Source organism: Primulina tabacum, chromosome 17 (genome assembly GCF_025594145.1).
Source record: "Primulina tabacum isolate GXHZ01 chromosome 17, ASM2559414v2, whole genome shotgun sequence".
Lineage (NCBI taxonomy): Eukaryota > Viridiplantae > Streptophyta > Magnoliopsida > Lamiales > Gesneriaceae > Primulina > Primulina tabacum.
The window spans coordinates 23,577,899-23,593,467 of NC_134566.1; the positions used below are offsets into that span (position 1 = coordinate 23,577,899).

General features: G+C 35.0%; 1 protein-coding gene across 2 annotated transcripts; it reads left to right on the plus strand.

Annotated features, from left to right (window-relative positions):
• The first annotated feature begins 12,246 nt into the window (after nt 1–12,246).
• On the plus strand, nt 12,247–15,310 carry LOC142531521 (putative polygalacturonase). 2 transcript variants are annotated; one of them, XM_075637679.1, is made up of 6 exons: nt 12,247–12,417; nt 13,087–13,389; nt 13,499–13,619; nt 13,728–13,902; nt 14,002–14,072; nt 14,291–15,310. In XM_075637679.1, exons 1-6 carry the CDS (start codon nt 12,406–12,408, stop codon nt 14,965–14,967), a joined length of 1,359 nt encoding a protein of 452 aa, XP_075493794.1. In that variant the 5' UTR covers nt 12,247–12,405; the 3' UTR covers nt 14,968–15,310. The 2 variants fall into 2 exon arrangements, with proteins under 2 accessions (XP_075493794.1, XP_075493795.1); XM_075637680.1 differs by having other exon boundaries at nt 12,249–12,421.
• Nucleotides 15,311–15,569: the final 259 nt, after the last annotated feature.

Here is a 15,569-nt window from a genome sequence, read left to right on the forward strand (position 1 = left end):
TGTGAGATTCAGTATCACCCTGGATCGGTGAATGTTACTGCGGATGCCTTTAGCCGTAAAGTTCATGATTATGTGTTAGCTTCTGTCAATGTCGCCAAACTACACGAGGATATATGTATTTCTGGTTGGACTTTTCACTCGAATTGGAATTCTGTCACTGTCTCAACATTGCAAATTGAGCCGAACTTTAATATCAAAAATACGACAGGCCCAACGAAGCGATGCTCAGATTCTGATTTGAAATCTGCCCTTCTTCGTGAAGCACATTGTAGTAAATACAATATTCACCCTGGAGGCCGAAAAATGTATTTGACATTGAGACCTCAGTTCTGGTGGAGACGTATGAAGAAGGACATTGATGAATTTATTTCGAAATACCTTGTATGCCGGCAAGTAAAAGCCGAGAGAATGAAACCAGGAGGATTACTCCATAGTCTTGAAATCCCAAAATGGAATTGGGAACATATTGTTATGAACTTTGTGACTCATTTACCTCGTTCGCCCAAGGGCTGTGATGCTATTTGGGTTATTATTGATCGGCTTTCGAAATCTGCACATTTCATTCCGTATGAGCGGACTTATCCTTATAAGAGAATGACCCGTTTATACATCGAGAATATTGTGAGACTGCACGGTGTGCCAGTCTCAATTGTATCTGATCGTGTTCCCATGTTTGCTTCTAAATTCTGGGATAGTTTCCAAGAAGCTATGGGTACGCGTTTGGCTATGAGTATTGCTTATCATCCTCAAATTGATGGCCAGACTGAGCGTACAATTCAAATGTTAGAGGATATGTTACGTGCTATTGTGATGGATTTCAGAATAGGATGGCAAGATGCTTTACCATTGGTGGAATTTTCTTATAATAATAGCTTCCAAACGAGTATTGGTATGGCACTGTTTGAAGCCTTATACGGGAGACGATATAGGTCACCGTTATTCTGGGATGAAATTGGTGAAAAACAATTGACTGGACCTGAAATGATACAAGAAATGAATGATAAAGTTCAGTTAATTCGACAGCGGATGAAAGCTGCTTAGGATCGTCAAACGAGTTATGCGAATAAACGAAGACGACCCTTAGAATTCCAGAAAGGTGACAAAGTGTTTTTGAAAATATCTCCCTTTAGAGGCACTGTTCGATTTGGCATGCGAGGGAAGTTATCACCTCGATATGTTGATCCATACGAGATCCTTGATCGAGTTCGGGATCTTGCTTATCGGTTAGCATTGCCACCAGCTTTATCTACCATTCATGATGTATTTCATGTTTCTATGTTGAGAAAGTATGAACCAGATCCATCACATGTACTTGCACCTGATGAAGTTGAACTTGATACTTCTCTTTCCTATGTTGAACAACCTGTTTGCATTATGGATCGGAAGGAGAAAGTATTACGTAATAAATCGATTCCACTAGTTCGAGTGCAATGGACACGACATGGTGTGGAGGAGTCAACGTGAGAATTGGAAAGCAAGATGCGAGAATCATATCCGCACTTGTTCGATTCTATTCCACCTGTTCCATTGTATTCAATGTATGATGATCGATTTACTGATTTTAGTTTTGATATGTACTATAACTTGTGACATATTATATGTTTGCCAATGTGAGACCCCGAAAATAAAATAGTATTGATGACATTTTTGTAAATAAGTTGCAAAATAACAATTTATTTTGATGGCATTTTCGTAAATAAATTGAAAAATAATGAATTAATTTTAAGGGCAAAATGGTAATTAGCGACATATTTTGATCATATGAAGTCCAAATGATTTCAAATTTGGATATAACGTAGAAAACTCAAAGATATAGAAGTTTCATGTTTTGAGTTTTGAAAATTTTGATCGTTTGACTTGTCCAAAGGGATATACCGGCGTTAAAATTTTAAATATTATATATTAAAAAAATAAAAAAAATAAAATAAATGTTGAGTCTGTGGAATTCATTCCAATTGATGTGCGACTTATCGATTTATCCAATCGACGAACCGACTTCAGTTCTGGGATCGTTGACACGAGGTCTTCGATTTGAGGTATAAATTTTATATTTTTGGTGATGTTTGAAATTCGTCGATTTCTGGAATAAATCCGATAAATTGTTAAATCATACAGAAATTGAATATTGTTGAATAGTGTATGATTTTAACGAAGAAGAGATGATTATAGTGATGTTATTTTGAATTATTCTCAATTTATTATAATTAGGGAATTTTAATCGTTGGATTGAGATTGAAGAATTGTTTGTCAGTTATTATTAATTCTAACTATATATGTGGTAGAATAACCGACAAGAAACTCGTATTCGAAGTCGGAATTGAATTATGTTATGATTTCGATTTGATATGAATTTTCAAAATTTTAAAAGATATTTGAAACTTGTATTATATTGAATTTGAATGAAATTATTGATTGAAATAAATATGTTATTGATGTAGATAGATATTAATACTGAAATCTAAAGCTACATCGACTGGAACGAAGAATTGAGATATGTTGCGACCGAGTAACATATGACAGGTATCTTTATCATATTATATATGTTGGATTGATTTGATGGATTGGAATGAAAATATATGTCTATATGCCTTATTTATTGATTTGATGTAGTATACATGATATGCACGTTGAGCTATGATCCTTGGATACCCTGATATGATTTGATTTGATTCTGGGGTTTATGAACACGATGCTATGTTTGGTATTACATGATCCTTAAAGCATAGTCATTTGTGGCCCCAATGATTGATTGAGATTTGGGATTTGATGACGCTTTGTCGACGTTATCATATGAGTATCCCTGATTGAGGCCGGTGTGCCAGCTCGAGCATTAATTTGATAGCGATTCGTTTGATTCTGACATGTGCTCAGTGGATGGGCATTTGACCTGATACCTCCACGATATACATGCATTGCATATCGTATATCATTGTTTAGATATCTGTGGTATATATTGTGGTTGCTTCAGACTGAGCTTTGCTCACCCCGGAGGGGGCTGTTGTTGTCTTTGTATGTTGACAATGACAGGTACTCCGGGATATCAGGAGACCGGAGAGGGTGTTTCTGGAGGGAGTCACAGTTTGAACTAAGGTTTAGTGGTCTATCCCAGTATATACGTATATGTATCTATATATCGGGGCATGTCCCGAGGATATGATTGTTTGTATGTATTTGGGTTTGATTATGTGTGGGCATATTTTATGATGTGAGATGAAATATTATTTTTAGTATTAAAACAAGATTTTTTGGGCTCATTGTAAAGAAAATTTAAACTCGTTTTCAGCTGTAATTAAAACCCTAATCAAATTGCATTGTAATAACGATTAGGAGCTAAGAGCCCCACAGAAATAGTTTAAAAACACCTTCTGAAAGTCCTCAAAAGAATGGAGACTCTGAGGGGCCAGTCCCTCAAACCACCTCCGTGCTGAGTCAAACAGACTAGTTAAGAACACTTTGCACTTGATTCTGTCAGTATAGCAGTGCAACATGGCCATATACTGGAACCTGGCCAGGTGTTCCTCGGGGTCTGCGTTGCCATCATAATCTTTAATTTTGGCAGACTTGAAATTACCGGGAAGATGTTCCCGGACTATAGCTTCAGAAAACGGGCATCCCTTAATAACTGCCGGGAACGACTCCTACCATCCATCTGTCCTTCCAATACCCTCATCTTCTGTCTCAACTCTTGTAACTCCTCTACCACAGTTGGGGATTTGGACGCGGCACTCGATTCTCCCTCCTCTCTCCTTGCTTCCTCCTCCCCCGCATCCTGCTCTCCCTCATGCACTCCTCCTGCACGCGTAGCTTGATGAGAAGAATCTCCGGGCTACGGCTTTTTCCACCGCCTCGGATATCATCCGAGCCAACTCCTCCGGGGATAAATTAATGAGAAGGAGAGGCCCTGTAAGTGGAGGACACCACCTTGTCCCAAAGTAAGTGTACCATCTCCAGGAGCCCGGGAAGTGTCCTGATTAGTTATTCTGGTAGGAGCCATATCAACGTCTCAAACTCAATTTCCCACAGAAGTCGCCAATGCATATAACCGGCACAGGTTTTTCCCATCCTGAAATATCTTCTAAGAATTGACGCAGCTATTCAGCCTCTTCTGCACACTTTTCAAGATCTATAAACTCAGATTCCATCATGGATTTGGCTATTACAGTCTGTTTAAAAGATTTCCTAGCAATTGTTGCACTTCCTAAAGTGAATACAAATCCACTTGTAGATTTGATTCTTTCATATCTGATATCCAGTTTGTATTACTGTATCATTCAATAACCACGAAATATCTGGTATAGTACGAGTGCACCTTAAGTACTTTAAAAATCTGATAATTGCTTTCCAGTGTTCAACTTTTGGGTTACCCGTGAATCTACTCAATTTACTTATACTGCATAAAGTAATTCTGGTCTTGTACAACTCATTAAGAACATCAGACTTCCAATGACTCGAGAGTATTCTAATTGAGATATACTCTTATCTCGATTCTGTGATAGATGTTGAATGGTATCTATCGGGGTTCTAGCCAATGCAAACTCGTCCTTATTGAATTTCTCAAGGATTTTTTTCCACATAATGTAACTGAATTAGAACTAGTTCTTCTGAAGTTCTATGAATTTTAATTCCAAGGATCTCATCGGCTAAGCCCAATTCTTTCATGTCAAATCTTGAGTTCAATAACTTCTTGGTGGATTTAATCATCTTATCATTACTACCAATGATAAGCATGTCATCTATGTAAAGACAAAAAATGACATCCATTTTCAGTTTTCTTTATGTATACACATTTGTCACATTCATTAAATTTAAATCCACTTTCTATCATGACTTTATCAAATTTTTCGTGTCATTGCTTTGGTGCTTGTTTTAAAACATATAGAGACTTCATCAGTTTTTAAACCTTATTTTCTTGCCGTGTCGCAGAAAATCTCTCAGGTTGTTCCATGTACATTTCCTCTTCTAAATCCCCATTTAAAAAGCTGTCTTTACGTTCATTTGGTGTACTTCAAGATTTTGCAAGGCGTTAATTACAAGTATCATGCGAATAGAGGTTATTCTTGATACCTGAGAATATTTGTCAAAGTAATCAAGCCCTTCACATTAATGGTAATATTTGATTACCAATATGGTTTTATACTTATCTATAGTTCCATCTGATTTCATTTTTCGTTTGAAAATCCATTTACATCCTAGTGGTTTGCTTCCCGGAGGAATATTTACTAATTCCCATGTATGATTTTGTAAAATGGATTCCATTTTGGAATTGATAGTCTCTTTCCATAGAGGTCCCTCAGATGAACTCATTGCTTCCTTGAAGCTTTCTCAGTCTTAGCTCTCTTACTACGTCTAGGTTTAATATCTTGTTTAAGCTTTTGTTCTTTTTCAATTGTCTCATATAATCTTTTGGATGAACTTGATTCTTCCTTAGATTTGAATGGAAACATGTATTCAAAGAACGAGACATTTCTAGATTACAAGAATTAGGTTTTCTTGTGAATATAAGGTATTTAAGATTCATGTACAATAAATAGATAAGCGCTGCTGTTTTGAGCATATCCAATGAAAATTCAATCAATAGTTTTTGGTCCTATCTTTACTTTCTTCGGAGTGAGTACTGCTACCTTGACAAGATATCCCAACACTCGCAAGTATTGGTAGGAAGGACTTCTAACTTTCCATAACTCGTATGGACTTTTATCTTGCTTCTTTCGGGGCACCTTATTTAAAAGGTAATTTGATGTTAGAACAGATTCTCTCTACATTTTCTGTGGTAAACCAGAACTCAATAACAACGCATTCATCATTTCTTTCGAGGTGCTATTCTTTCTCTCTGCAATGCTATTTTGCTGAGAAGAATAAGGTGCAGTTCTTTCATGTTTAATACCGTGTTGAGCACAAAACTCAGCAAATGGTGATTCATACTCACCTCCACGATAACTTCTTAGCACCTTAATTTTCTTGCTAAGTTGGTTTTCAACTTCACTCTTGTAGTGGACAAATTTCTCAATTGCTTCATCTTTACTTTTAAAAAGATAGACATAACAAAATTTTGTGCTATCTTTAACAAAATTAATAAAGTATTTATTTCCACCACGTGTTTGCACACATTTTAAATCACATACATCACTGTGAATTATATCAAGTGGTTAACTATTTTTTTCAATTGTTTGAAAAGATGATCTCGTTAGTTTTTCATCAACACAAGTTTCACATTGGTATTGTTTATCAATTTGGAATGTAAGAATGCTTTTCATGTTAATTAGTCTACGAATTGTATAATAATTAACGTGTCTAAGTCTATCATGCCACAAACAAGAAGACTCAAGCAAGTAAGCAAAAGTATTAACTTTATTAATCACAGGCTTAATAGCCATTACTTGCTAACATAGCCTTTGTCTACAAACATTCCACTTTTTGACAAAACAACCTTATCTGACTCAAAGACAATGCGGAAACCATGCTTGTTATGAAGCGAACCAGACACTAAGTTCTTACGGATGTCTGACATATAAAACACATTGTTAAGAGTTAACTCTTTTTCAAAATTCATCTTTAGAACAACCTTTACTTGACCCTTGATTTCAGAAGTAGTGAAATTTCCCATGAACAGTTTTTTACCATTCTTGGATTTCTCAAGAGTTGCAAACATCTCCTTGTCCGAGCAAATATGGCGAGTGACACCATGTCGATCCACCACTCCCTTGGGTTAGAACCCACCAGATTAACTTCTGATATTACAACACAAATATTCATGACCGAAACCTCTTGAGAAATGTTCTCTATCACATTCGCCTCTCGGTTTCTCTTCGACTTTTTACACTCAGAGGCTTTGTGACACATACCATCACAGTTATAGCATTTTTCAGAGAAATTTTTCTTTGAAATGCCTCCTTTAGGTCCCAGGTTCATCTTTTTGTTGAAGGAAGAAAAGGTGTAATTTTTCGAGCTTTGATCATGCTCGACAACATTTGCCTTGGCAGCAATCGGAAAAAATAATCATCTTTCAGAACTCTTGGTTTCTTCCTCAATGCGAAGTCGAACAATGAGTTCTTCAACATTCATCTCATTTCGCTTGTGTTTCAAATAGTTTCTGAAATCCTTCTAATCTGGTGGTAGTTTCTCAACAATAGCAGCCACTTGGAAAGATTCGTTCAACGTCATTCCCTTGGCGTGAATCTTGTGAAAAATCACTTGGATTCTTGAACTTGACTGATAACCGGCTTAGAATCCAACATTTTAAAATCCAGAAAGCGACCTACAAGAAACTTTTTGGCCCCAACATCCTCGGTTTTGTACTTTCAACAAAGGAAACACGTTACATCCTCAATCTTGTCATGCCAGGTTAATCCCAATTTTCCTTTTAAATTTTGTTTATATAATTAAAGCTTGAATCATTCCGAAAGAAAAAAAAAGGAACTTTTAAGGAATTGGAATTCTTTGGTAATCATTCATCAATTTGGATAACCAACGTAATTTTAATTCTTTAATGAACAATAAGCTATTAACAGCATCTAAATCATAGAATCTCATGTTAAATCAACATGAACAATAAGAGAAAGCATACATGAATCTATAATAAATGATATTTCTGTAGATCTGTGTGGGTTTGATATTCTAGATCAACACAGTTTGCTTTGAAAAAGGACGTTGATTTGAGGAAAATACATCCGCTATAACATAGTTTTGACTTTCACTGTGTTTCATATGAAAGATTAAAAAATATTTTGTTATGTGATATAATGAGTTTTCTAATATCTCATTTCACATAATATATGAGATTATGACATTAACAACTTTATAATTAATGAGATTATCATTATATTAGTTTTAATTTTGTTATAAATGTAGCGATTTTATCCATATATATTTGCACAAGATACATTTTGAATGAAAAATCATTTTAATTATATACATCACAAGTTTAGTTTTGAAAATCCTCTTTAATCATAAACGACACTACCAAAGCCTTGTTTCGATCAATTTTATGGTTTTAATTATATTTGACAGTTTACAATATATAATTATTCCAACATTTCTAACATATCACCTAAAATGAGATAAAACAAAAAACATAATAACTCGTAGAACTAAATAAAAAGATAAATTATAACAAGAGAAACATTTGGTTAAACATAAAGCTCAACATTTGGTCGTAAGATTATCAAGAATTGAATTGAGAATAATTCGATGAACTAGTATTGAGATCATCCTTTTCCATGGATCCATTTTCACATTTGGATTTAAAACGAACAACGAATGTTTGATTTTTGAAGTGAAAAACAGTGTTTTTTCGAAGGTGTAATGTGGTTAGTTTACATGAGTATGTTGAGTTTTCAACATACGGTAATTGATTTTTTTTAGTTTTTTTTGAAAAAAATTCAATATTTCCATTTTTTATGATATTTAAATTTTTTTTTCTAAAACTTTTTTTTAAAGGTTGTGATTGATTATGCTGTTGATCGGCCATATCATTCCAACTATTATTTATTAATTTTATTTATCTAACAGTTGATTTAATATTAAATTAAAAAAATTAAAGAAAAGGGTGTGAAATTTCATTGGGAGGGTCACACCGGTGTAGGCGGAAAATTCCACGTGCGAGGTTTCCGCCCCTTAGACACGGCCTAATGTAATGGAACACAGTTTTCTGGAAAAACTAGAAAACTAGCATGCAAGTAATTAGGGATGTAAACGAACTAAATTATTTGAGAGCTATTCGAAGCTCGATTCGATAAAAGCTCGTTTGAGCTCGTTTAATGAGGCTCGTTAATATAAACAAACCAAACTCAAGTTTTACAGTATTCGGCTCGTTAGCTCGTGAACATGTTCGTTGATAAGTTCGTGAGTAATATTTCAGATGAAAAAATAATAGTTTTGATATTTGATTTATTGATTTTGCATATTATTTATGAAATATATAGAAAAATCTATTAAATTTATTTATTATAATAAATTTACAAATTTTAATAAGAATAATATATTTTTCTTTAAATATATAATTTACTTTTTAATTAATTTAATGAAAATTTAAATGTATAATTCATATTTATTAAGCTTGTTTAAGCTCGATAAAAACTTGAATAAGCTCGTGAGCCATACATATATTCGTTAAATAAAGCTCGAACATGGCTCGATTATAAATGAACCAAGCTCAAACATTTAAGAGTTCGGCTCGGCTCGATTCGATTACATCCCTAATTGTAATTATAAAATTAAGCAATCCATTTTAGCCTTAGTTTTTTGTAAGTCTTTAGAGATTCGAGACCGTCTCATAAAAAACATACTCAAGAAAGTAATTGAAAAAACAAAGTTTACAAACAAATTTTATAATTTTTCATTACGTAATTCATTCAAAAAAATGATTGCACGTTTTACAGACTTATTTAATAGAGGTATATTAGTAAAACAAAAACAAGAAAAAAGTGTTATTAAAATTTGAAACTTTATTATATATTTAAGACAGTCGAAAAAGAAAAGAAAAGAAAAAAGTGAAATGATTAATAATATTAGCATGTGGTAGGTGGGGCTTTACCATTGGATGCTCATGCGCCTCATTCTTTTTTCTCAAAAGTGGGGACAAACCAAACCACAGCTGCGTTTTTGTGCTTCACTCAACAATTCAAATAAATAGTCAAGTAATTAGTTTTGATCAATACATGTAACTCAGGTTGGACAGAAGGAGGCCCCCTCGCTTTTTTATGATATATGTGTACATATCGAATGCTTTCCTCAATATTGTACATTATATCCATCCAGAAATGTTCCTTCCTTGTAAACAAACACAGCTTAATATGCAACAAGTCTTCAAGACGTTTGATACTCACTGAAAATTTAGGGTTCCGTTCCAGCAGATGATACTAGTCCGAATGCAGACCTCGAATTAATTTTAGGCCTGAAATCAAAAGGAGACCTTGAAGGGGGCTGGGAGGGTGTCCCGGTGTAGCCCCTCCAATGCTCAAATCAGATACTGCGGATAGAGTGAGAGAACATCTAAGGATGTTGCTACAAATCAATAAACTGAATGAATGGATTAGACACTTAGACATGATATTTATAGTAGAATACTTGAACCTTTCATGAACCTTCTGCCTTGACTAGAGATGAACTGGGGTCCAAAATCATTCATGGGCTATCAACGTTGAACATTATCTATAACGAAAGATTCAACATATAAAAATAAAAAATAATAATTGATACACGTATCCAGAGCTCTCCATCTACGAAAACTCAGTTTTTCATTTTTCACATATGTTAGTTCATATGTTTTCACATTGAGTAAATCTCTTTTAAGACGGTCTCACGAATCTTTATATGTGAGACAGGTCAACCCTATCGATATTCACAATAAAAAATAATACTCTTAGCATAAAAAATAATATTTTTAATGTATAACCTAAATAATAGATCCGTCTCACAAAATACGATTCGTGAGATCGTCTCATACAAGTCTTTGTCATTCGTATTTTTACATTTTTTTAACTTGAATACGTCGCTTGTTTACTTGTAGATATCAAATCATTGACACCGAGGTTGGAGGTCACGTCAGATTTAATAAACACCCCATCAAAAGCAGTTTAATTAAATTGAAACATATATATATATATATAGAAAGTTCAAATTAATTTCTCACCTGAAGAAACTTCACTTGCTTTTACATCGCTGTTGTTAATTAAGAGATGAGAGATTCCTCCATATCCATGCCACATTCTTTAGCCTCCCACACTCTTACGGACATCACTATAATTATTATATAATATAAAATTTTTCATGTTTTTTTTTCTTCTCTAAGACAGTCTATAAAATTCCAATTCTTTTATTGCGTAATAAAATTATTTGTAGTGAGAGACCGAGCTTGTAGTCCAATTGATCTTAGAGTCGCCTCTTACCATTACACTAAGGTTCGAATCCCTTTTCCTTTTCTTTTGTTAAAAAAAGGTTATCTGAAGTGAGTTTCCTGTCTTTTACCATGCAATAAAAAGGGAAACCACCGTTTTGGTACTTATTCTTTGTGCTTAAAAACATATAGCCTCCACGGTTAATTAATTTTAACCGTAAAGTTAGCGGTAAGAACTATTTTTACAATCTTTTTTATAGTTTTGTTCATTAAGTTAGTATATATTGTGGATATCAAAAAATGGCCCTCAGTTTATTATTTCTCCAATTTTCAGAATGTGGTTAAAGTAAGTTTGTCCTTATTAACCATTGTATGGACATGGAAAGGAGAATAATTGGAGGTTGAAGTGGAATTTAGATGATTATTAAAAGGCAAGAAAACAAGGGAAGCAATGTGAGGACAGAGGAGACTAACGGCTTTGGGTATTCCTGTGGGGCTGTGATCTGGCAAATACACTCATGCCAGCCTAGCATTTCCCCATACATCAGTCACTTCTTGCCTGGCTCCTATCTCTCTTCCACATTCTAATTCTTTTCTTTTTTAATTTTTTTTTAATTCCATTTGTCTCCTTCTTCATTTTATGTTTATTAATAGTTTTGCTATCTATATTATTCATTAAATATGACATTTATAGATTTTATCCATATTTTTTTTTTGAAAAAAACTCACAACTCTTACAAAAGTAAAAAAAATAATACCAAAACTTGCCTCGTTGCTGATATAAAAATTCATCATTCTGCAATAGTGAGGTCCTAAGACTTTAGTAGTTTTGGATGGGTTCATATTTTAGTTAGTCACGTCAAGTAACTCATATTTATTGATAAATATAAATTTTTAGATACATAATTAGAGTAGTACTCAAAAAATAACTTAAAATTTCGATATAAACGCTATATGTAGTCTTATTTTCAATAATTACACTATTTTATAGCTCGTTCAAATATTTGAGTGTACATTGTTTTAGTTGTATTTTATGATAATGACTTAATTTAAAATTTTAAAGGGTAGTAATTGGTCTCATGAGTCAATTACTGTCACCCAAATTAGATATTTTTAAAAATCATATTAAAGAAAATGATGGATGAAGTGGAAAATGATTTTGTTACATATACAAAGAAAACAAGAAGTCATGAGCTTAGTGTCGGCAAACAACCAATGGGCAAAACCCAAAAAAATAAATAGGTGATTAATGATTCATAATTATGTAAATTAACCTCACTTAGTGTTGATTGAATCCCAGGTGAACCAAATTCCATTTTTTATGTTGCGTCAACACAATAATATATAACCAAGCAAGAGCTGTCTATTTCTCATTATGTGCTGTCCTTTTCATTTACCGTTCGTTATTTTTGTTTATTTTTTCCTCCTTAATTGCCACTCATCATCGTTCAATCACAGCCAGTTTCCTTTCTTCTTCCTTCTTTGTGGCTTACTTTTCCATTTTTAGCTTAGTGTGGAGTCAAAGCTTCTTGGGGAGGGTGTCTTCGAATGAGGGCTTGAAGAAGAGAGACATGAAGAGGATAGTAAGTACGTTATAATTCGTTTTGTTTTTTTGTTTTCTTTAGTTGATTAATGCAAGTTTTTTTTGTTGTTGAAGTTTTTTGGTTGTGGGTTTCTTTAATAAGTTCCTTGGATACAGTACTAGTGTTTTTGCTTTGTGGGAATGTGGGAATCCTGCAAAAAGTAAATCTTGTCAGTGAGATGTGTTGGATTAAGCTTTAAATTTCGGAAAATACTATTTGGAAGACCATATGAATCTTAACTTGAACTGCTGTTCTGTTGTTTCTTGCTTATTTTATTTTCTTGATCGGATTGTTTTCGATCTTTTTTGTTCGGTGAAGTGTCCATTTTTTTTTTACTCCAGTCGACATTTTACTTCGAATGGGGCTTGATCTTCAACGTTCTGAGTAAGGATGCTGGTTGATCTGTCTACATTGTCTGTAATAGACGCTTAATTCTTGGACTCTAGATCTAACAGTGACGGGACTAAAATTGTTATCGATGTTCTAGCCTAACTTTGATTTTTGTTCTCTTAATCTGTAATGTGGATGATTGAACTATTTCTGGGCTCTTAGCGAGTATATGCAAACAATTTATTAGGGGGCCTTATTCTTGCAAATTTCAAGCTTGTATCGAGTATGGCTTTAAGGTTCGATAAACGGTTTGTTTCTTTGTTACTCCTTTCTTCTCAGGCAGTTTTGCTTCTACTCCTGGTTTCGAGTTATGCAGCAGAATACAATGGAGAATGCAAGGCTACTTGGCCGATGATTCCCAGACCTCACAGCGTTTCTGTTTCCGAATTTGGGGCGGTAGGAGATGGGAAAACTTTAAATACTTTAGCATTTCAGAATGCTATTTTCTATCTGAGGTCCTTCGTTGACAAGGGGGGTGCACAGCTGTATGTTCCACCTGGCCGTTGGGTAATCGGATGCATCAATCTCACCAGCCATCTTACTCTTTTCCTTGAAAAAGATGCCGTTCTTCTTGCCTCTCAGGTGATCGCCTTACTATGAAAAATCGTACCTTGCTATCATGACAGCAGCTAAGTTACCTGGTAATCTGGGAATATGTTTTCTGTTGAACTTTTAACGAATATCTTTGCAGGATTATAGCCATTGGGATGTTGTTGGACCCTTACCTTCTTATGGTCGGGGCCTTGAGATTCCCGGTAACAGATATGGCAGCTTGATCACGGGACATAATTTGACTGACGTGGTTATAACGGGTAATGAAGTTATGCCCGAAACTGATCCATTTGCTACTATTTGTGTTCTCACACCATTAGAAGTATTGCCATTCTTATAGTAATTTAGTGCTCTTACCGTCCAAGCAGGTAATAATGGAACTATTGATGGTCAGGGTTCGGTTTGGTGGAAACAAGTGGATGCACAGTCCTTAAATTACAGTCGACCACATTTAATAGAATTGATTGGGTCCGACAATGTTTTGATATCGAACTTGACCTTCTTAAATGCACCTGCTTGGAATATACATCCAGTTTATTGCAGGTGCGTGCCAGTTAAACGCATGAAATTCAATATGCTGTGTTTGATATGCTTTTGATTGCAAGACATATTTTTTTTTTGTTTCTCTGTTCTGTAATGCAGATACTTGCTGGTTCAGAACATTACAGTATATTCTCCACCCGAGTCTCCACACACCTGTGGGATAGTTCCAGGTCTGTCAACTAGTTCATGGCTCGTACCTTGCGGTGTGGATTTTGATTTTTGAGTCGATCCTTGATGATCTTAGTTTATCTGAGTATGGCATGCTGGCCTTTCATCCTTTAATATTTCTAATGTTGTAATATCACGACTATTTATATTTCATGTGTTGGCTAGTCATAGTGACTTTATTGTTGTACTCGGAATCTCAGACATAACTTTTCAAATCCAGATTCTTCTGAGCATGTGTGCATTGAGAACAGCAACATTAGCACGGGATATGATGCAGTTGTGCTTAAAAGTGGTTGGGATGAGTATGGAATATCATATGGGAAACCAACCAGCAATGTCCATATTCGGGGGCTTCGGCTGAAGTCTTCTTCAGGATCGGGAATTGCACTTGGCAGCGAAATGTCTGGCGGCATTTCAAATGTATTGGCGGAGCACCTTGAAATTCATGACTCGTTGACAGGAATTCAGCTAAAGACAGCGAGAGGAAGAGGCGGCTATATCAAAGGCATATATGTATCAGATGCTTACATGGAAAATATACAGGAAGGAATCAAGGCAACAGGTCAGTGTGATTCACACCCGGATGACAAATTCGATCCCAATGCGCTGCCTGTGGTCAGTGAAATTACCTTCGAGAACATTGTTGGTGTAAATATTAGTACAGCCAGTATCTTTGTGGGAATAAATGAATCTCCCTTCACTTCTATATGTTTATTCAACATATCATTCTCTATCTCTTCCAACTCATCCACTTCGTGGGTGTGCTCCAACGTCGAGGGATCATCGTCCAATGTATCACCCGAACCTTGCCCGGAACTCCAAAACCCATCGTCCAATTCATCAACCAACTGTTTCTTCTCCCTCTCGTATCCTAATAGTCAAGTGGCAGTCTTATGATCCGCCGTGGCTGAACCTCTCCATCATTCATTCACTGATCTGTACAACAAGAAACTTCCCTCTGCCAATTCAATACACCAAACCAGGCCAAAGGCAAAATGCTGGCCAAGAGAAAGACAACTCTTCCGGGCATGTGTACAGTGTCGGTTTCTTGATTTATGTGTAAGAAAAGTTTTGGTAGAACTCAGATACTTGTTCGCGTGGAGCATATCATTCATTTCATGTCCATTAGTCATTTTTTGTACAATGTAAATTCTTGAACTGGAGATTGGTTGGTTCTAAACTGTGTTTGGGTTTATACATTGCTGGAGTTTGCAATAAAAAGGGTGCTTTTCATTTTTTATTTCCTTTCGGAATTGCAAAAACTCCCCATGTTTGAATTCCGGTGGCCGACCAATAAACAAATGATTATGTTGGCACCAACGATTGCATGAATCCCATAATGTCGCTTCTACGTATCAATTTGAAGGTTACATCCAGCAACTTTCCACATCGCCAACATCGACTGTAGCCACTGGATTCTTACGTCACGTGTCTTAACAATTTGTAAAAATATGGTTAAATAATTTCATCTTTTTAATCAAATTTCCTCCAAGTGTCCG